The 23676-nt window shown below is 32.1% G+C and overlaps 2 protein-coding genes across 3 annotated transcripts in view; one reads left to right on the forward strand and one right to left on the reverse strand.

Moving 5' to 3' along the window:
* Positions 1 to 19344, reverse strand: part of LOC130442635 (neuroligin-4, X-linked-like) — a 124411-nt gene extending 105067 nt beyond the window's left edge. Inside the window, exons 1-2 of one of the 2 annotated variants that reach the window (XM_056776930.1) lie at positions 19071 to 19344; positions 12959 to 13450 (exon numbers count right to left, since the gene is read on the reverse strand). In XM_056776930.1, the coding sequence (XP_056632908.1) occupies positions 12959 to 13400 (442 nt within the window). In that variant the 5' untranslated portion in view covers positions 13401 to 13450; positions 19071 to 19344. The remainder of the gene's footprint in view (positions 1 to 12958; positions 13451 to 19070) is intronic. The other variant, XM_056776931.1, reaches the window with a different exon arrangement.
* A 913-nt stretch (positions 19345 to 20257) lies between these two features.
* LOC130443348 (uncharacterized) lies at positions 20258 to 20662 on the forward strand. Its single transcript, XM_056777919.1, has one exon. The coding sequence runs from the start codon at positions 20258 to 20260 to the stop codon at positions 20660 to 20662; it is 405 nt and encodes a 134-aa protein (XP_056633897.1).
* Positions 20663 to 23676: the final 3014 nt, after the last annotated feature.

Genomic DNA, 23676 nt, shown 5'->3' on the forward strand with positions numbered 1-23676 from the left:
ACGAATATGCACTAGAATTGGAGTTTTTGATAGTGTAATGTCATTAAATCAAATTGTCATTGTTGCCGCGGCAGTCAACGTGTTAAATGTGGGCCCATTCTGAGCCGAACCATATTCATATAAGACACATACGAAAGTTATTTGAAAAGTTTTCTATTTCAACTTGATGTTTCTAGCACTTAACTATATAAGAAATATACTTGAGCTTGCGTTAGCAGATTCTCACTAAAGTTCAAGCCGTTTTGAACGCTTACTTTCTGCTTTACAAAGTTATACGTGTTTCATTGAAAAAATTCACTACAACATTTTGAATAAAAACACGCCTACGCAAATGAATGAAGACTTGGCACTATGTTTGGATTTGGGATTGTGATCTCATCGAAAATGTTTATCAAATGGTACTGGACGACCGACCGTCGAACCGTCGGAGGCCGTCGACAAATAATAAGAATGCATTTGGATTAGGTGCGCTAAGGCGCAAGGTCGTGAATCTACCTCACTCACTTAGACCTATCGATCTACTATGTACCTCAAACTGTTCACAGGAGCGCATTTGTCATGTACTGATTGAAGAATTATGCAGGCGTTGGCCACTGTATGAACATGAAAGGAGATAACCCTCGTTTTCATACAACATGCATATTTGGTATTATGTCCGCAGTTCTGTGGAGTGCAATTTCCGATGTTAAAGTGTGTTTTTATTCTGTGGTACTAGTTTGAAAATATTGTGCATTCGATTCTTTGTTGTTGTTGTTGATTTTCAATTTTGAACAATTTTAGTTTCCATATCAGTGATCATCCCTTCTGTCTTTTACTCTTATCATTTTTCTATAATTCTAACAAGTTGCTTGCTCAGTATTTCTCTGGCAAGAACATATCGTTATTCTCATAAGTAGTGAAATAAACATTTTCTTTGTGAAAACCACCTTATACAACAAGAAAGCAGAGAAAGGAACAAGGTTTTATTATCCCCTATTATCGATTTTCTACAAGGAAAAAAACTAGGTAATAAAAAAGTGTAAGGTGGTCTGAATGGGTGAACTTTACACGTGTATGTGACCTGTGAAATGAACAGGGATATCCCTTGACAACGACCCTAATGTCATCTTGGATTTGGAGTATTGAATATTTAGGAATTTAATCAGAATCAGATCCTTAGATTTATTAAAACAATGAAGAGATAAATGTTGAGGTTTCTTAAATGGATGGAGAGGCTAGAAAAATATTATTATTTATTATATGAAGAATTTTTATGAATTTGATATAGATATGAAATCGTCTAATATGTTTTATACTATCTAATTCTGTCAATTCTAAATAATATTTGAATGAAGAGAATTCAGCTTCAAGAATGATGAACAGTTTTTCGATTAGTGGTTGAAGATTAGTAACTGCAAAAAATTTTGTGAGATTACAAGAAGAGAAAGAAATCAGAAAGTCAAGAAATTCTGTGCCAAGTCAATAGAAAAACTAAGCATAAAAAAATGGAAGAACGTTCTAAAACGAAATTATTATTGTGGACTTCTTTGTTTAATTTTATTTAATTTGTATTTAAATTCTTTATTTAATATATTTTCTTTTTGTGTTTACATCTGTGTGACCAAAGTCTCGATCAGTGTTACCAACCTAACCTCTCTAAATTCCCTCTTTAGAACGCGAAATTCGAATTAAAATATAAAAATGCTTACGTCAATAGAAGAAAACTGAGTTAAATTGAAGATAAAAAAAGTTTTGGAAATGAAAATAATTACAAACATGAAATTAGAGTACCAATTTGAAATGTATGGGCTGTAAAAATTGTATACGTGGACGATAATTTGGAGAATTGTAGCTGAATTTCGAAAAGTGAACCGCCTCGAAAAGACAAATTTCGACGTTGATTCAGGTACTGCATTCAATCAACGGACTAAAATTCTTATGACGATTGTACTTCCCGGTGAAAGGGCGAAGTCGGTCTTTGTCGCACACTAACCCTCTCTGTTTATCGTTTGCGCTTCTCAGAGGCAAAGCTATGTTGGGCGATCTGCACATAAGTTACATTAAATATGGGTACTGATTATAAACTCAAAGTCTTCTCGTAGATTGTAAAATTTCTTAAAATGAAAGACTACTTCTTATCTCACCCACAACTTACAAGCGGATCTAAAAAAAATCATGTAATTTTAATCGAATATAATATGAGATTATACTTCGACAAGGCTCAAACAATCAATCAAACAAAAGTTCGATAATATATGTTTAGTTATATTACTTCACCCCGTGCTTACCACGATTCTAAGTCATTTGAGCAAGTGTTCTTCTAAAGACCAAACATCAGCGATGTACTTTTAAATCAAACTGTAGATTTTGTTGATAATATATACTCTTATTATCATCTAGTAAAATATAAACCACAATTAGCGAACGAATACGCGTGTGTATTTTTCCCAATATCCGAAGAAAAACGTGGAGTAAGTGTGATAAAAATTCCTCACAAATTCCCGTTAACTTATCTAGAAAAATGAAAAGATAGAAGGGTGGTTAGAGTTAATTAAGTTTTTTAATCGTGAGGAATAGGTGTCCTAGTGAATCACGACCCACATATATCGATGTTTCTCGTATTAACCTAGCCTCAACTAGACAGTGACTTGTTATTAATAAGTAACGGAATCAGGACAACGTTTGTTTCATGGTATACAACTAAGCTGAAATTTCTGGAACCTTTGGTTATATTCATACTGAATACACTGTTCACACCACCACTACACTAACACTAAATCACTCATTTAAGTTAAGTACAAAAAAATAATAAATCAATTGAATCAAAATCAAAAGCGCTCGAGTGTGAAATTATCACTTTTAGTATATAAAAATAATATTTTGAGGGAAAAGAATATTATGAGAACTTAGGTACAAATAAATAAACGAGCAATTCAATATTTACTGCTATTTCCAACTTTTTAGTATTTTAATGAATGTTTAGAATAAAATGTTACCTAACACACGAGTACAAGACGTATAAACCAGTGGTCTAATTTCCTTCTCATTTTTCATTCATACAAAAGATATCTCATATATTCGAATATAAAACTTTATTAAGATCATTGACCTTCACATCCAAATTCACTCATATCTATTACTGACCAGTACGAAGGCTATTCTCTCAGAGATGTATGATGTAGCGGCATAATATTTTATTGAACAAAATATTCTACTAGTCTAGTAATTCATATTTATTTTGATCAATGTAGCAATGTTACGTCAGCTCTATTTTATTATGATAATATAATTGCTGTTATTACAAATCAATAACTGAAACTAAGAAAAGTTGATGATACGAATTTATAATCGATTGGACAAACATAGTGAGAGATTTCGATGTAGAGACTCCATGAAATGAAGATTTGGTTTATTCCCTCTACCAAAATGATAAAATATTGACATTAGATAACAAGACATCATAATAGATCACCTACCACAGAAATATCAAAGTGCAAACTTTTCTAACCTTACAACTATTTCTCACATTCAATTATAAAAATTTAGGGTTTTACTCTACGGAACAAAATAAATACAAATCAATCCATTCATATATACATTAAAAATTAGTTAAATTATTTTTTTTTGACTTGCTTTCGCTCTTTTATCATTGTAATATCATTGTTTTCTGTGAATGAAAAATTCTGAGCCGTCGGATACCGAACGGGAAGCTTCTTCCGAGTCTGATGATTAAGATTATGAACCAAAAACAAAATGAATACTTAGTTCTACAGCTAAAGATGGAACAGTTTGGCTGTTTTTGATTATCTATAAAAATATATATTTACTTATCGGGTCTGGTGAACCCCCGGCACTATCAAATTTGTATTCAGAAGAGGCGCTACCACCGCAGGCTTAACAGCTAAATTGTCTATTTTACAACCAAAATGCTCTTACTGCTGAATCAGGAAATAATTAAAAATGAATATTTAAAAAATATATTATAATACAAAAATATATGTTGAATCCTATAATTGTTGATCAGTGGATTCACACGATTATTTATTCATAATACTTTTCTATTTCTCATGAATCTTTCCCACAGTTCCATTAAAGTTGATCTTGCAAAATAAATAACCTTCCGCAAAAATTAATGAATCCAATCTAGAGCTATCTGAAGTGGCTTTCGACGCCCACACCAAATAATTCATTTTACACGCCTCTGCTTGGCTGCGTCCAGGGTGGCCGTAGCCATAATTGCAAGATGATTAAATGGCTTAAGGGCCAAACGACAAAGTGCTTGCTCTTCTAAGGGGATTTGCAGACACGTATTATCAAATTTACTTGAAAGTTTGATGCATTTTCATAATTTGAATCTTCATTAAATTACATAATTTTCATTTGATGGAACAAAAAAAAACTATATATATATTTCCAATCTCTAATTAGATACCATTTGATGAGATTTGTAATTGTATATCCAATTTGAATAATTGTTATAAATACTTTTGCTTTTCATTAACTAACAAATAATATAATGTATAATATAAGATTTGAATATGTGATATATCATGCTTGAGATTGTTGGCTACCAATTTAACACTAATTTAACAACAGCATTGAAAGGAAGTACCTCTAGCAATATTTCGGTCTGGTGTAAAGAACCTTATAAAATGAACATATTCTGTTGGGTATCAGTGAGTAGATCACAAATCCTTGATTTACGACAAACAATATCATCATTACTTTCTATTCTTTTCATTGCCAAAGTTCTTGGTCAGTGTTTATTAGAAGGGAACATTTTCAACTTATCGTCAAACCAGAGTTTTCTAGAAGTAGACTGATGAAATGTGAGTTTCAGACTGATGAAATGTGAGTTTCATCTGATGACTGAAACATTTATTCCACTCCAGTTAGGTGAGAATGATTTGAACATTTCATCATTCCAAGAAACCGTCTTGTTTGTGTTATATGTCGTTACAATAGTAACGAGTTCAATTTCGTTCATTTCAGATATCATCAGGAAAAGTATATTGTATTGAAAATTATATGATTTATTTTGGCAAATATACAATGTTTAATACTCTCTTAAAATTTCAAACGCCATCTATTGAGATGGAAACCTGGTAAAATGATACCAGGACTGCGAATCCTGATTGTACGATGCTACGTTTATAGTGGATGGGAAGGAAATTATGTGGTTACTAGAAATTTCTAAGGCCTGATCAAATGGTTGGATCAGAACAATATTGTTAATACTTGTCTCAATAAGAGGGGGAAATTAGAAAAAATTTCATCCAAAAACTGAAGAGGGGTTCGGAAAATGATTTTAGATAACCCTATATGATTAAGCTTCCGTATAATTCTAATTCTGTGAAATGACTAATACAACCATTTTAGAGAATCTTTGTGCTTTCTGTCTCGAAGAGTTATTTTGAAAACAGCACAGCTGTTTGCATACAATCGGATGACGGCGATGCAACGCCATGTACACTATGTTGTCCTTTAGATATTTTATGCGTTCAATTCTGTTTATTTTGAGAATGTTGGTTTTGAATTAGCGATATTCAGCTACATCTGTGGTATTATCACGATTATACCAGGACTAATAGGATCATATCGATTCAGCTATCCATTCTATTGAATTAAAAACTATTCGTAAATAATATAGAATACATAAAAAATTAAACGTATCCGTAGCGAGTAGATAAATGATATTGATCTTTATGATATGATATCATGAAGTCACTTTGCATAGATGTGTATGATTGAAATTGTCATAAATATTTAATAGCTAGATCTATTCAGTTGGATTCCTTCCTTCGAAAGGTCTCGTGATGTGAGATTTTTATCAATCTTTCCATAAATTGATGATGAGATGCAAATCATGCATGTACTTCGTTTTCTCGATACAAAAGTATAAGCAACATTTCTTCTATTGAATCATTTGGTGCTCAATATGGCAATGAAAATATAGAAGGATATAGATTTTGGAGAAAGATCGAAGCTTAAGCTGAGCTTCCATGAAAGGTAACATTTAGATGACCAATCAATTACAGGAAAAACCATAGCCACGGCAAAACTGTTTAAACAGACATTTATTGATCGGAAATATATTTTACTTGAATGGATATATCTAAAAGTTATGAGAAGAAAGATAAGGATAAAAAATACAAAACGATTTTGATGTTATTCTAAAAATCATATTTAAGTTAGATTGTGTGTAGGTATTAATTCATTGAAATCATGGAGCCCAATTGGTAATCTATCAAGGATTTGTTATGAACATTGAACAAAAGTATATGTTTAAGTAGAGGCGAATCTTTAGATTTAAAAAACCTATATAAAAGTCACATTGAAGGTGTCTGAATAGGTCTACGTTAACATATTTATAGTGTATGAGAGACTGAAATACTATAAAATAAAATAAAAGCGACAAGATTTTATCTAATGAGAAAATTTGATCTGAACATGATATAAGATACGAATATAACTTCATCATCATATAAAATTCCTATAATGAACTAGGTTATTGAGAAAATATACAACGTATACAGTACCCGCTCTTCGATACTCAAATTCATGGAAAAGACTACGAAAACAACGTGACAAATGGACTAACGACCTTTTTCTCAGTTTCCTCAAATTTCACAGACTTTTTCAGTAGAAAATGTGATACATATTCCTAGATAGTTGACAAAATTACTTACAAACTGAATTTTGGCAGTTTTAACATTTCTGGATGCCCATTAAATTCTAGATGGAATCGTAGCTGATAACGAGACGTTAATGAGATAAGTCAATTATGAAAAAAAATTGATATGGAGTGCTTCAATATACTCTAAGCATTACTGTAAGACGTGTGAGGCTTTATCAATGAAGAAAAGAGGCAAGTTCGTGTCAAGGAGAAGGTAAAGTAAAGGAACGGGCAACATTGCCAACAATATGCAATATAGAGTAATATTTTAGTATGTCCAGGCGACTATAGCCAAATGTGTTTGGTTTGGTATCACCGATTTAGTTTTATCTGTTGCAGACAGGTTACCAGAAAATCACTTGTCGACCGATAATACAGTGCAATATTACATTATTTTGGTTATTATTTGCTGTATTTTGAAAAATATGTATGAATAAAATGACAAACTTGTTCTAATGAGAGAATTAATGGAATACATTCTCATCCTGAGTTGTAGAATGTGGAACTCGCAATATATAAATAGAGGAATATTAAAAGAGTTATATGGACTAATATCGCTGAAAAATTCAATAAATCAACTGATAAATGTTAGAAAAAATTCAGAAGCTTAACAACCTACAAAAAAATGAGAAAAGAAGGATATTGAAATTGATAGACTTATTTCTACAATCAACTGGAGTTTCACGTCTTTTGATGAATGGTAGAATCCACGATCTTTATTTTTTCAAATTTTTGTTCAGAACAAAATGGGCCGCTACAGCGTGTATTATTTTGTCTAATTGCCTAATGCGTAATTCGTAAGCACGCTTTTCCAATTTTAGAAATATCGTTGCACAGCTATCCACTTAGGAAAGCGGACTATGACCTTATCTACGTACTCCACGTTAAGAATTAGTTGAGAGCTCAATACTTTACAATGCCAGAAAATGCACAATCATTTCCCAATTGAAATCAAATTTGCAGGCATTTTCAATAGGAAGTGCTTTCTAATCTCTAAACGACTTTTTTTTAATAATAATATACAATTCGAAGCATGCTGCGTACTGGTTTAATGTTGTTATTGATTCAATACAAATAATCATTATTTTAAGATTGCCGCATTGTCAATTCTGACATGTATATTTTCAATAATAATTTTGTTATTTATTGTAGTTTTCTTGTGTATACTTTATATTCAGATTTGATTTTATTTGTTCCTTTATTTAATTACTTGAATGTTAGTTTCTTAGTTTTTTACAAGCTTTTATCATTTATCATGAATAATTTTTTGAACTTATGCATTTCTCTCCCTCTCCCTTTCTTTATGCTAAAATTTTTCAACTTGTTCAGTACCTGAATAAATATCATATTGCATCTTATTTATTCATTATGTAATTAGTTTACACTATTGGTGTGTGCTCAATATGGAATCAATAATCAATAGTAAATCCCAGTTAATAACGTAATAAATACAAAAGTCCACTATACCATAGTTATTAGTGAAAATAAAGTGGAAATATTTGGATTAAAAAAAATTAAGGGTGGTATTCAACTCGTTATACAGTGTGTCTACTTAAGTTGGAACCATATGGAAAACTTTTTTATTAGTGGTTTTATGTTAAAAAGTTATTTCTGATAAAAAGTTCTGCATGGTCCAAAAGTTGAAATGCAACCATCGGATATCAATTTTTCAGAGCAGTATACGAGGTTTGTCAAAAAATTTGAAATTTGTGCAAGAGTAAAGTATCTTTATTTCTCACAATTTAGAAAAATGTTATGGAGTAAAGTAGTTTTGAATGGAAAGTTATATTCAAATATGCAATTACAGCCATTTATTATCAAAATTCAGGTTTTGTGATTATTTATTAATTGTATTAATTATTCTGGCTGGATACAATTTATCTCTCTTACCTGTTAAGAATATGATAACCTTTCTATTTATTACTGTTTTTGAACAACCTTGCAATTTACATACGTAATGAATGCATAATAATTATTATTTATTGTAGAAATTGAAAAAATCATACAAAGAATTTTTATTAAACAGAAGCAAACATAAATAAATTTAATTCAATGTCCCACAGCTTTGACATATCCACCTTCTCTTTGTAAACATTCAATTGTTCTTTTGTCAAACTCTTGTATTACTGTCCATATTATATTTGGAGTAATTTTTTGGCATTTTCACAAATAATCCTCTCCAAATGGTTTATATCATGAATTGGTCCTCTATAAGAAAGTCAAGTGGAGTCAAATCAGTAGACCTAGGAGGCTAAAGAATATTTGAATACCTGTGAATCAACTTACCATTGAACATATTTTCAAGGAGTATTCTAACGTTTAATGTAGTATGGATGGAAGCACCGTCTTGTTGGAACCAAATTGTCATACTTTCTTGTAACGGAAGGTCGTGCAAAAAATCGCACTTACTTGATTCTCTTATAATTGTAATTTTGTGATGAGACGGTTCCGTTTGAAGAAAATGTTGCCTCATCGGAAAATATTATAGTTCTTGTAAAAAAGGGGTCTTCATTCAGCTTTCCTTGTATAAGTGCCCAGAATTCATAATGAATATCGTAATCCCTTGATAGTAACGTGTGTACAAATTTGCGGTTTGTATGTATGACACAGAACACAAGTTCTATTTTTCCGTGTGGTTCCAGTTCACTAGACACACTGTATATTCAGGCGAAGTCCTCAAAATTCAAAGTATGAGCTAATAAAATCAATGAAGTGAAAAATTGCAATAAAATGATGAAAATCCACCCTTTTTGATTTATTCCTTTGTATTCACCTAATTACCTATCATATTGGTGATTTGACAAAATATTTATTATGCAAATTGAGAACTGATAATACATCATCCGTGCACATGAATGAATAGTGCAGATAATGAAATTCATTTGAAGTAAACATCAAAATTCAATGTCAGACTACAAAATGTACATACACACAATTATGTGGCAATTCATATAATAACAAATATTAGTAGATCTCTCAGCATTACGTGGAAATTCGTTATATTCACTACATAAAATGAAACTTCTATATTTATAAAAGAATTCATTCCTCGAGTGCTTAGATGTTTATTATTCTGCCATTAGAGGCATGTACTGCTTGTAATTATAATATAATGTTTGTTTTCCATTACCTAAAATAATTTGTATATAGGAAAAGTTCTCGCGCAAAGGAACTCACGTCTCGAGAGTTGGATATTAACATATTAAGCACAAAACAAACCTTCCTGTTATTCACAAAATATTCATTTTAGTTCAATACAGTATGGAAGAAACGGTTTATTGTCTGAAGATATAAATTTTTCACTAATTAACTCATTGGATGATTTCTCCATAATATTTCCTTATCATGGCTGTATCGCTGATTAGGAGTTATTGTTGGATTACCATGAAATTGAGGGTGATATTATCCAAACGTTTTTATGAAGTCAGAAGTGAATGTAGGATGCGAGGATGTCATCACAAATTTTTATCAAAAACCTATAAAACTCCAAATACCTCCTTAGGGGACTCTATTACAAACTACTACAAAATTGTTTTTTCAACCTCAAATAAGGATTAACAAGATCCATGAATATACAGGAATATTGTTTTTGATGTTACATTTTGATGGCATGTCATTACATCAAAATATTATGATATGATGTATATTGATAATTGAGAAAATTGATTTATAAATACTTGGATTACAAAATGTGATCCTCCAAGTTGGAAATGTTAAACTTAAGCTGGTATCAATATACTCGTCAGGAATTATGTTGGCCAAGCTGCTCGTGTAGAAAAAATCAATAAAGTCCTGAGTAAAAGAAAAAAGTGTATAATCATCAATCAAAACCAGGAAATAGTTCTTCTTATCATATGTCTCTGGATCTATAGCACCAGTCAGAGGTCTGAGCTCCGCTGTACTTTACATGAGTAGATCCATGGAGAATCTAAAGAAGAAGAACTATATATATCTTTGAAGAGCCCTGAGATATTTGAAAGGAACAACAGCAAGCAGAATATTCTATGGTGGAATCTGAGAAAAAGAAGAGATTCTACATCTAGAAGCCTTTTGTGATACTGACTTTGCAGAAGATGTTGAATCAAGAGACAAAGAGACAACCAAAAATATAAGAAGAAAAAATACTACAGGATATGTCATTATACTATCTGGAGGACCAATTGCCTGGACATCGAGAAGACAATCAGTAGTCGCACAATCTACAGTGGAGTTTGAACTTATTGTTGCGTGTGAATGTATCAAAGAATTCAAGTTGCTGCTGAAAGAATTGACTGAGAAGTAGAAGGCAATGCTCTATATAGACAACCCAAAGTACAATTGAAGCCATTAAATCTGGAAGTGAAATATTTTTTCATAAAACATGAGTATTATGAGAAATTGTTTCAAATGTCCTATGTGACATCTGAGAGAAATCAAAGATTTAACGCTCTAGATATGATTGTAATTTTTTTTCTTGTTTACCGGCGAGTGTTGGAACTGTTCAGTTTAAGTTAGTATCAATAAACTCGTCAAGAATTATCATGGCAAAACTGCTCATGTAACTAAAAATCAATTCAGTCCTTAGTAGAGGAAAAAAGTGTGTATCAGTCATTTTCCAAGAAATATTTGGAAGATTAAATGAAAATAAGATAAAACATTACTGGAATTGAAAAAATCGCTACGCTTCGTAACAGTTTTACCAAAAAATTATTATGAATATGAGCTATCAAGCTGCGGGGAGATAATTGTCTCAAATGAAAAAAAAATCTGTTGTTGTAAAATGTTACTGTGATACCAAATATCTATCCTCTTTTCTAACAATTCAAAATTTTGTGCAGATTAGATAAAATTGAAGAGTTCTTTGTTTAATAATGATAACGAAATAAGATAAAATCTGTATAAATCTATATAAATATTTCGACAGTTTTCTATCAGTGTAGGGTAAATGAATGGTAGCAATATTTTTAGCGCCTTTTTTGTAAATTATTATTAGCGTTTTTTCCGTCCGTCTGTCAGTAGCATCGATATCTCATAGTAAACTCGAGTTTTAAGATTCAGTTCCTGTACAGCTGTAGATGTGAATGTACCTAAACAAAAGGCATTTTGGCATGATTTGTAGAAAATTCATTGAATTAACCAAAATGAGAAACAGGTAAAAGTCTGACATTTCGACCTTTTGCGGTCTTTATAAAAATATTACTTGACATCATCTTTTTTCAGTTATTATTTCTTATGAATGACTAAATTGAATTTAAGTAGTTATATTGGTATGTTGAAGGTGATCTATTCATCAATATAATTTTGCATATTGTAAATGCTGAGTAATATTTCGTTAGACCCCAACAGCTCGAAACGTCAAATTTGCCATGGAAGCTCCTTTTGATAAATTGAGATTTTTGTTAATATTTACCGCTAACGGTGAAAAACGCACTATATTCTCTCGCGTTGAGAGTTCGACGACTTTTTTATTTACTTGTTTCTACATATGAAGAATAATCTTATCCTAACAAAAAATATAAATTTTAAATGAGTGCCAAGTTCAATATTGTTACGAACAAGTTCGAGTAAAGGGTCCTTAAGCCCGTCTTGCTTGGCTACAATGGATTTTAAATTCTGCGAAGGCGCATATTTTGCGGAATTCGTTTGATCTCAAGTTTTTTTTATAGAAAGCGGTTTATTTACATTGTTTATTTTGAATAATTTTTAAAAAGGTCTATTAATTTATTTGTTTTAATTCTTTAAGTTCTAAAAGTTTGGGAAATTCCATTCGTGACATATAAATGAGTATCTGTATCACAGTTTAGATTACTTTTTAATGAATACTTTCAGTAAACAGAATGAATCATCACAGTAATCGAATAATTCAAATTATTATAAGTTAGTGTAGTTTATAGTGTTTGAATAAACTAAGAACGTAAGAGACAATGTCTATTTATTAAATCTTATAAATAAATGAGAAAAGCATTACAATATTATGATATATGCATAGGTTGTTGTCTAAATATATGAGCCAATTTTGACACGTTTATGTGAAATAGATTTTGCGTTGTGATGTCAAGGCCCTCTAAATGTATACTGAAAATTATTTCTTTTCGCGCAACATGAATGACAAAAGTTTTTGCCTACAGATAGGGTACTGAAGGATAGGAGAATATAACCCTAGAATTTGAATATGAATATAATTGATTTCAGTCAAATATTTTTTTGTTGACTCTCAAATCCTTACATCTGTTTCTTTAAAATATGCTATATGGTAGTTTATGAAATATATATATATATATATATATATATATATATATATATATATATATATAATGTACTCACCTGTTAGAGGAGCATAAATATTCAAATACAAGCAATCCTCGCTCTGGTTTTGCAGGTATGACTTCAATTTGAGAAAATATTCTTTCCTAAACGATGGCATTTTCCTCTCATCTGGAAACTTTTGTGGACAAACTGGTCCAAAGGTGTCAGCGTATTTAACTCCAAACCAAGAAGGTGCGCCAGCAGTTGGCATGAATCTCAAATCACCAACTGGAGGCGCCGCGTAAGGAATACCTCGATACACACCTACGCGATAACTATCCTCTCGGTCGATTTTAGGTTCCACTATTATTCCTCTTAACTCACCTTGTTTCAGATAAATGTTTTTTGTATACTCCTTAGCGTATGGATTGTAACTATATTCGTAGGAGCCCATAATCACAGTTTTACATAATGACATTAACGTTATCACAATTGTTAATGATTTGGTTATGTACGCCATATTTTTATTAAATTATAACATATTGTAGCAGTCTACTGGTTAAAGAATACCTGTGAAGTATGTAACAGTTTACAAATTTGAGTAATGATTCAAGATTTTTTTTTAAACTTTGGATTGTATCAAGTTTAATTAATAATAAAAAGGCAGGTGAAATGGAGTACTCAAGGCTCTAGGGCATTTGGTATGGAAACACGAAAAAGTGTGCGAAATACCCCGTTTTACCCATAAGGGATACTTAATGAAGAAACAACGGTATGTAAAAAAACTTAAGAATATAACTACAGCCCATTATTAGCGTCGTCTACTCTAGCACAAGAATTATGTGCTCATCGACAGCACAAAGCAAAGATTGCCCTTATAAGAGGTGAAATAAAAATAGCCACAATAAAGACTTTCTGCGTCGCTGCTCTGAATATCTCCACTATCACTTGAAAAAACTTTTTTCCCACTTTTCACTTTTTTCACATCATTCTTATATCACTTTTTTTCTGTACGGTATACAGATAGATTTCTTCTTACGGCATTTTCTTCTGTTTTTATTTTATAACTTTGCTTAACAGATTCTTCTAGCTTTTGTTTGCAGAAATGTGGTTTTTCCTTTTCTTCTTAAATCACTTCGTAAATTTTTATCATATTGCGGAAACGCAATAGCAGCTTCTAGACTTGTGAGTGGAAATGAATAAACATAAGATTTGGATGTGTCTGATTTAGGCTCAGTGATGGGTGTTCCATTCCATTTTAATTGGATTTGCAGTCATCAGTGTCAATAATTGTTTGTTCAAGAACCTAATCTTCTACAATTTCTGTAGCCGCAGAAGGTGAGAAATCGGCATTAGAAAAAACATGAGCATCTACAGGACACATTACAGTTTTTCTAAGCCCATTTATTGCCTTTAGCATAGTAGCAGATATCACATAAGCAACACTTAACAATGCAGACTGCACTGCCTGTGTTGGTACCACGCTATTTTCGTGTCTTCTACTCATATTATGAGCTTGAAGGATGAATGAAGGCTAAGTTTAGTACTTGAAGCCGGTGCGTACTATGTGATGGAAAGCAAAGAAGGATGCCTACACTGTCTCAATGTTCAAGATTTGTTGTATGTTAAGTTTGTTCATCTTACAGTAGAAGTACATGGGATTTCGTTGGAGCCTTGAAAAATGTTACAAATTCCTTGAACTATTTAAAGAAGAAGTTCCTAGCCATGTTGTTCTCTGTTGTTACTTTGATGAGCGGGTGATCAATATTATTCAACCTTGCTGACTGGAAGACGAGTCTCCTGAATTCTTCTATGGTCTTCAAGTAATTGGCTAACATCGTTTGTGGAACATTAATCTGAATCGTAGCTCGAAAATAATCCTTTTGACTTTGAGTCACAGCGCTAACGATCGTTTCCGTATTTTCCATTGGTCAACTCATCCTTTTGGTAGAACTCTTATAACTAAACACCATCCAAGAATAGAAGAATATAAATTCATTCAAGAATAGCTACTAACAGTCGGTTACCCTTTATTATCTTACTCCATTTTGTCCTCCCTGAACTAATACTCTTAAGTCGCACATTATCTAGAATAGCTAGAACAGTTAGAAGTTATTTCCTTAAAATACTGTCACTTTGAGATTAACACTTACAGTAGTGTGTATAATGACACTTATCATAATCTAAACGAAGCACAAAAAATGTATTAATGTGTAAAAATGTCATTGGCATGACCCCTTAAAATAAAACTACCTCATTTCGCCCACTTACTCCGTTTTACCTGCGTTTCCCCTACACAGAATCAAATTTATATGACATCAGTTTCTAAATAATATTTTTCATAAAAACAAAATATGCTTGGTGAAGAAAACATGATTACTCTTATCAAATAAGGAGTGGTTCTGAGGATCTCAACAGATATATTGGGTATTCCATTAATCGGTTATTTGAAATCAGGACAACCTATGAAGAAGAGATTCAATGGAAAAAGTGGAAACGTTACCTATCAAGAGATCAAAGGTTGGACTACCAAGAAAATAAGCATCTACTGACTTTTACGGAAAAATGGCAAAATGAAAAATAAAAAACTGAATTAGTCAAAACTAAAACTTAAGTGGATGTTAAACAAATAACTGTGTATTCATACTCTTCATTAAGCGTCGAATGTATGTCTCCTCCTTTCAATTGCCATTTAACTAACTGTTATAATATTATATGTCAATTACCTGGATGGATGCATGTTTTTGTGATCTTCATATGTTTATTGCTTCTTAAAACAGCTGAGATGCTACATAACTTTGATCAATTGTGGAGTAGAATTTTGTGAATAAATTCAAAACCAAATGAAATTAAATTGTGAGTTGGAATTTCTAGCAATTTCTCATACCAGACGCAATAACGAAGACGATAATTTGGTTATAGGAACGATCTTTAATAGTTAGTGTTGATGTGGTAGTAGAAACAGTATGAGATTTGTTACCAATTTCCAATCATCCATCGTAAAATACTGATTTGTCTTTATTACTCAAAAAAATTGCTAATTAACGTATAATATATTCAAAAGAAAATATCAGTTGGTTAGCCTCATCACTTGTTCTGTTCTTATTATTTTCTCTTCATACCCTTTCAATTGTTTCATGAGGATTTCACTTCGATTCGATCTATTCCCACCTTTCTCAAATTCTCCAAAGATTCTCATTCCCTCGGTTGATCTATTTGATATATCTATTTCTTTCTTGGTGTACTTCTTAGTTTTTTGTGTTTCTACCTAAGTTTAGCCGTTACTTCTGTATTTTATTGCTATTTTTGCTTTCTCTCTGTTCAATTGCTGTCTACCAGCTTTGGTAATTCATCCATTATTACGAAGATTTTACTCTATGCAACAATCATTTCAGAAAATAACCCGCCTAATTAGAAGTATACACATGTTTCTTTATCAGTATGAACAGCTGTTGAACAAAATCATCAATAAAACGAATATTTTGGATGTACCTAGGACTATTTTTAATTTTGTTCCATCCCGTGCAACGGTTCGAGGGTAAAGTGTTCTATTTTTGAAGAGATCTTGTAGAGAGTGTTAACCTACAATGTTTGTACATCTAATTAACGTCAATAGTATGTTGCCAAAATTCAGTCGATTATTTGGAATCACATGAATGTGTTACTAAATGCTATTTCACTACTATTCTTTGAAGTTTTTAATTGGAAAATATTTTTGAACCGGTGACATTTGTTTTAAGTTTTAATATAGAAAAATTCAAGCCTTCTTAATTTCATAACAAAGGTTCATAAGACAAAAAATTCTTTGTAATTGTAACATCATTCTTATCAATTTCGGACATTCAGTTTAAGCCCTATTATATTATTTCTTCAATCAACACATTTAATAAGAGACTGGTTCAAATATAAATCAGAACTTTTGAATATACACGCGAAAAGTTTAGTGTCGTAAAAATGACTGCACTGGATGTTAGACTAGTCTATTACGAAGCCATGTACAAAAAAGATATACCACTATCTATCACATTATTATTCGTTTGAGTGACTTACTAAGATACAAGTGTATGAATGGTGGTTTTCCGATAAGTGGTGACAAACGTTCCACATGCGCGGCGCTCCAGAACAAATTTTACCGATGAGAAAGACAGCAACTCTAGAAAACTCATTTTGGGAGACCGATATAGTACTTTAAGCGATATGGCTGAAGAATTGAGCATCAGTGTGAGGATTATTGAGCAAATAATTTATAAACGGCTCGGTTACCGCAACATTTCAGCCAGATAGGCACCAAGACTTCTGAATTTTGAGCAGTAAGTTTGCAAGCATCTCCTGTAGCGTTATGAAAGAGAAAGGACAAAATTGAATGCACCTAATATTCACCACAGATGCGAATTGATTACACCATTTTATTCTAGAGAGTAAGAGCGCAACAATGGAGTGGAGGAAGAAAGACGAGCCGCACTAGGTAAAGCGAAGGGGAATGTGTTATTTACCGTGTTGTAGGACATAAGCGGAGTAATATCCGTTGATTTTCTCACCAAAGAACAAACTATGAATGCGCGGTATTATAGTAAACACCTGAAAAAAACACGGTGATACCTGTTAACACATCAAAACGACGCGATATTCCAATCCGTAGTGCAATATTCCTCCAAGACGTATACAGTTTGGTTTATGATGGAAACGTTGAACGAATTAGGTTGAGACATACTGGAACTTACTCTTCATAGACCCTATTTGTCGCCATGCGACCATTATGTATTAGGTTCTTTAAAAGAAGCACTTGACGGACTGTGATTCGAAAGCAATGAGCAGGCTAGGTTACAAACCAAAATATTTTTATTAAAAGGTTATCCGAAAGCTTCTAGGTGGTAAAAGTGTGTGTGTGTGTGTGTGTGTGTGTGTGTGTGTGTGTGTGTGCGTGTGTGTGTGTGTGTATAGGAAATTTTACCTCTGTATATACTTTTTATAGCAAAATTCCAATTCATATTTGATCAATCCTCGTATTTATAGAAATATAATTACATTTATCAATCTGATATCATTGATCAATTCTGTGAATCTATTTAATTTTTAACGCAAATTTCAAAATGAAACTGACATCTGCTATTTCGAGCATTCATACACAGCACTTCAAAGAAACTTGACAAGGATACGTTGGCTAAAACATTGTTGAAAAATGTACTCAACATAAAAATAACTACCGGAAATCGGTTGAATTCTTGTATATGTTTTTGGAACTTTTTGTAATTCATCGCCAATCGTTCTCTGAAGAATTTTGGGATTTGAGTTGAACATATATATATATAAATTATTCTAGGTTTCAAATAGAATGGTTTTCGTTATCTGTTATTCTATTATCTAGAAAATAACGTTAACCGAAGGATAACTACGAGCTCTAAGTGTGCAGTAAGGTTTTCTGTGAATGATAGTTTTATTACCTTACATCCATTATCGTGGTTATGATCTGAATGCTTTGCGACCACGATTATTCATAAAAATGCTGGTGTGCAGTAAGCAGTATTTTACGAACTGTACGTTTCTAATATACGGTGATTATGGATGAATGTATGAATCAATAAAATGGAACATGTTTTCTATCCAATGCACTAATGCAAATATTGAATATTTGTTTTGATTGTAATTTTTCAGCATTGAACGTTTATTGATTACAGCTTCCTTCTTGTATGCTCGATTTTCATTTTGTACATTGTTACTCTATGTGTTGGTATTTTTGAATGAAAATTACAACTGAAGAGATAGAAGTATACTTCTATTATTTTTATTGTTCAAAGGATCAGAACTCAGCGTGAGTCAGTATGAGTTTTCCAGAGCTGATTTGGAAATTAATACATTTCAAAAAATTAGGAGCAACATATTTTTGTAGACATGAATCTAAATACTAGCAAATTGCGTTTATCTGTTAAAGAATGATACAATTCGAGAGGCGTGGACCAGCTCAAATATTTTGAAATTCGATTCGAAGTTAAGTTGAAAAATACTTAATGAAGTAAAGAAATTCAATTAAATTGAGTTCTTATTAAAAACGATTTATATAAGAGAATTGTGCATCAAAAATATCTAATCTTAAGTATATAAGTATCAAAATTTTTTAATATGAAAATATAAACTGGAAAAGAATAAATATAATAGCTGAATACAGGAAAATAAGTTTAACATAAAAACAAACCAATTACTCAAATTTGTTATCGTAATAGAGAATCAAATAAACTTTCCCCGGAGTTGACTACCATCGTAAATCACTGAAAGGTTTATTTTTTTTGTTATTCTATTAACCGCACAATAAATATATATGTTAGCACTTTTCTGCCGAATTCAATTCACATAGCACTATAAATTTTATCACCGTGCACAATATATAAGATTGAACTGATTTTCTAACTGATTTAATGACTGAAAAAAAACTTTCAACGCTATTGAAACACGGCTCTCATTTTCAAACTAAAGCTAAAATTGTCAGTTTACGTTGAACCGATTCAGGTCGTGAAACACAGTGTCGTCGCTTGAAGATAACAATTCTTGAATTGTATTTTCTTGTATTATTCCAGTTTCCAGTTTCCAGCTAACGAAATTTTTGCCGTTTGGGCCATCAGAATCCCCTTTTCCCAAGTTCCATGTACATTTTAATTTGCATATAGTTTTAGTCAAATATTAATATCTGTTATATGAGTGTGTGCGCCAATAATTGCACTTAAGAAACTAACAAACCTCCAGGAGTTACTAAAAAATGTTACCAACAGAAGAATGCTGTTGTAACAATAACATTACCGTATATGTTCATGCAGAAATTCATATATATATTCATATATATTCATATATGTTCAAACAGAATCCTTCGATAGAGTACGTTGACCAGCGAGTTTGTTTCTGTACTTGCATGATTTTCAATACTTTATTATTTAGGTCGGACCCAATAAAATAGCGATGATTTCAAATTCCTTCATGGGCAACGAAAGCAAGTAGATTTCATCGAGTGATCGAATTTCCCATCTTTCACCAAACGTACTGACTTAGTGACTGGTAACTATTCTTTTTGGTCTTCCTCTCCACGACCTCATCCGCGTAACACGACTTTGTTCATATCCACGACCTCTAGCGCGGAGTCTTATACCTCCTCAGCTACTACCGCGCCCACCATCACCAAAGCCACGGCAAGAAATGACTATGCGTTGTTGATTGAAAGTTAGATCTGGAAACGTCTCGTTAGCACCACCAAAGGTTTTGTTTTTGTGTTGTTCTAAGATTTTTACTACTCATTTTCGCCTTTTGATTGAAAATATTCGCCAATCTCATCCCAACTCATTATTTGCTTCAGCAGTTGAGGTGTCTAGAAAAAGTTACGTAATAATCATTTCAATGCGCGAAAAAGATATTTACAATAATAATATAGATAATAAGACTTGTACCAGACCCATCATGACATACGGCACGGAAGTCCGCGAGGACACCAACAAGACGAAACAAATGCTGAGGGTGGCCGAGATGAAAACACTGAGAACAATAGAGGGGAAAACAAGAAGAGACAAAGTAAGAAATACAGATGTCAAAGAGCAATGCGAGATACACGACATTGTGAGATGGGGAAGACAACGTAAGAGGCAGTGGTACAATGTAAGACGGATGGACGAGAATAGACTTCCGAGAATAGTCCTAGAAAACAACCCGCCCGGCTCAAGGCCTCCCGGGAGACCACCTAAAAGGTGGAAAGATAGTTGGCAATTCACCTCTCAGGAAAAGATGCAGAGGCAGCTTCAGAATTAACAGATCGACAGATTTCCAAGAAGTAGACGAAGAAGAATATAGATTTAAAATAATATGTTAGCTCGACTAACTATGAACAAATTTGAGATAATAACGAAAAATTATTTTCGATACTCACCCACAATTACTCACTCGATAATAAACCAAAATTTGAATGTGATAGCTATAACTGAGGAATATATATACCTAAACTGTTGCTGAATGCAAATTATTGTCCAATCCTACACCCGCAACAATTTTTAATGTGTCTAAAAGCAACACGGTTAAACGCTCAAATCAATTCGGAAAAATTCTATCACAAACACAGTTAAATGGTACTTTAAAAACAAGCTAATTTTCTAGGTCTACCTATTTATCGTTTGGTTAGACAAAACAAGATTAAATCAATAATATACCTAAGCTGATCCCTTTGCTCCGTCCCTAACTAATTTATGGATCAAAAGAATTATTATTTATCAATACGCCAGAAACTCTTGGAATTAGTTGTAGTGTACCTTCGATAGAAGTCTGAATAAGAGACAGTCACATCTCAGTCTTAAAACAAATTGTGATTGAATATTTGGTCCTGAATCAAATTAACAAAGATGTCGTGGATACATTAGGTGAATTTTCAGTATATGACATAGTGGAAAAGTGAAGTTGTAAGTTTAAGCGTGGCAAATGAACATGTAGGTAGAGCTCCCATTACAAAACACAAAAATATTATAAAAAGTGTAATAGTTGAAGATAGTGCTGCTGAATTGAACACGGGAACATTGACTACCCAGTGTGTACTATGAATATCAACACCCACTCACAAGCAAGTGGTATAGTCAATTTTTTGAAAGATTATTAGTAGTAATGCATGTGAGTTACAATAATAGAAGCTTATTTTGCCAATTTTATTACAGATTTACGTGGAGTGTAAAATAAAAACGTCTTGGTAAGCTATACAAAGTTGTTCTTTCGCATCAGAATAACGCATCCATTCACAAGTTCGTCATTGTATCAGCAGATATAGTTAGGGAAGGCGACCATTTATTTATATCTGCCAAACTTTCCAGATTTGGCCATCGGCTATTTGCAAAACTTGAAAAGCACGTACTAGAAGGTGAATGGGGAGAAACTATTAAGCTTTATGGTGACTTTATTAAAAATAGAGAAATATTTGTTCATTATTTATTGTATGTGAATCAGAGGTGAAGGAAAGGGATCAGACCTTGCAAAAAACATTAATCTTCGTGTGACTTGACCTCTGTAAAAACAGAGTTATAATATACTAAAATCAATAGGGATATATTTCGGTAGCACGGTTATTTTCTAAGGGTCGGTCAAGACTTGATAATATTGTGCCACGAAAATTCGAAAAAATGAATTGGGATAACATAGATTCAAAAAATCCAGTCGGACTGTACCGAATATCAAAATGTGGTGAATATTCATTTTTTATTAAAATCGCACGTGTTTTGGTAATCTTTGGAATGTATACATTTAATAAAAGTATCATTTAGTTGGGCACCTAACCTAACCTAACATTAGAGTATCCACACAAATCTGTGTCTCATACTCATTTAACTTGTACTGTTATATATAAAATTGGTTTGATGCATTGTATGATTCGCTAATAACCAATTTCGGTTGATGAGAATTTTGTGATAAATAAAAAAACTGACTAAACCATTCCATATAGCAATCGTACAATGAGTTTCCAGAGATTCGCGCTTTCATTTTAATCCGTACAGCATGGAAAACCACAACAAAAATTCGAATTTCCTTTTTTTTATCAAACGGTATTCAGGAGGAACAAATTGGAGACATCATTTACGTGTTTTAGAGAACAACAAAAAGCAAATAATTGATTACGTAGCAAGCTACTCGTTAGTTTAGTAACAATCCAATATTTTATCTTGATAATTGGAAACTTTTTTCATGCAAATTCCTATAATTAACGACAAGTAGTGGAAGTTTATTTTTGTTGCATTTCAATAATTATTTTATCAAGTTCTGAAAGTTTGTTATTGACGGGTGAAAATTCACAGTGTTTTCAATACTGTCATAAAACGAGCATAAATCTGAAATTAAAAGTAATGGAGAAGGTAAATGAGCTAGAGAAACTTTCGAATAAATGAATTAATAAACACAAAATAAAGTTCCCCCGAACACGATTGTCCAAATTATTAATAAATTCTGTCCAAAATACATAAAAGTTTCAGTGACTCATCAATCAAACTACGGTTGCCACATACTTTATCGTTCACAAAACTTAAATTTGAGAATAATTTGATCTTAATTCACCGCACACTGGCAAAGCTCACGACTAACTATTGACTGTAAACCAGAAACCCCACTAAAACTACCTACCTGATGATTTCCAATGTATGTTCATTATTTTCTCTGTATATACATTTGTGAATTCTAAGTGAATCATTTTTTGTATAATTTTGTTGATCATATATACTTTTGAATAATTCACTGATTATGAGAATTAAATATTATGATGAGGATCTGGACAAGTTATTTGATATTCAGTTCACAATGGAGCGTTTCTTATATCTTTTTGTAGAGACAAGATTTTCGTTATTGATGACAAAAAATTTGCTTGAAATGGTTTTTGCGTAACTTACAGAGAGTAGAAGAGAATGTTTGTAAGCACTACATATAGTAAACAAAGCTGAAAAGATATTGGAAAAACTTACTAGCAAATATAAAGAATAGTAATACTAAAATTGACTTTGAGTTAAACCTTCAGTAGACACTGTAGAAAGAGGATGTTTCAAAATAGTTTTATGGGTATTTTCGAATGAAGTAGAAGGTCAACAACAAAATAATTCTTCCAAAAATTTAAATATGATAATAAAACAGACGTGGTTACTGAGCCACACTAAGTAAACAAGGGCATATGGAAAATATTGAAGCAAAACGTAATAATTTGATTGGCGCGTTACATGTTTATGATGTTAAAACTCCGAACCTACAATATCCACTGGGGTTAACAAAACAATCCACATAAAATTAGTATTATGTGATTCTCGAAA

This window comes from Diorhabda sublineata, chromosome 4, assembly GCF_026230105.1.
Source record: "Diorhabda sublineata isolate icDioSubl1.1 chromosome 4, icDioSubl1.1, whole genome shotgun sequence".
Lineage (NCBI taxonomy): Eukaryota > Metazoa > Arthropoda > Insecta > Coleoptera > Chrysomelidae > Diorhabda > Diorhabda sublineata.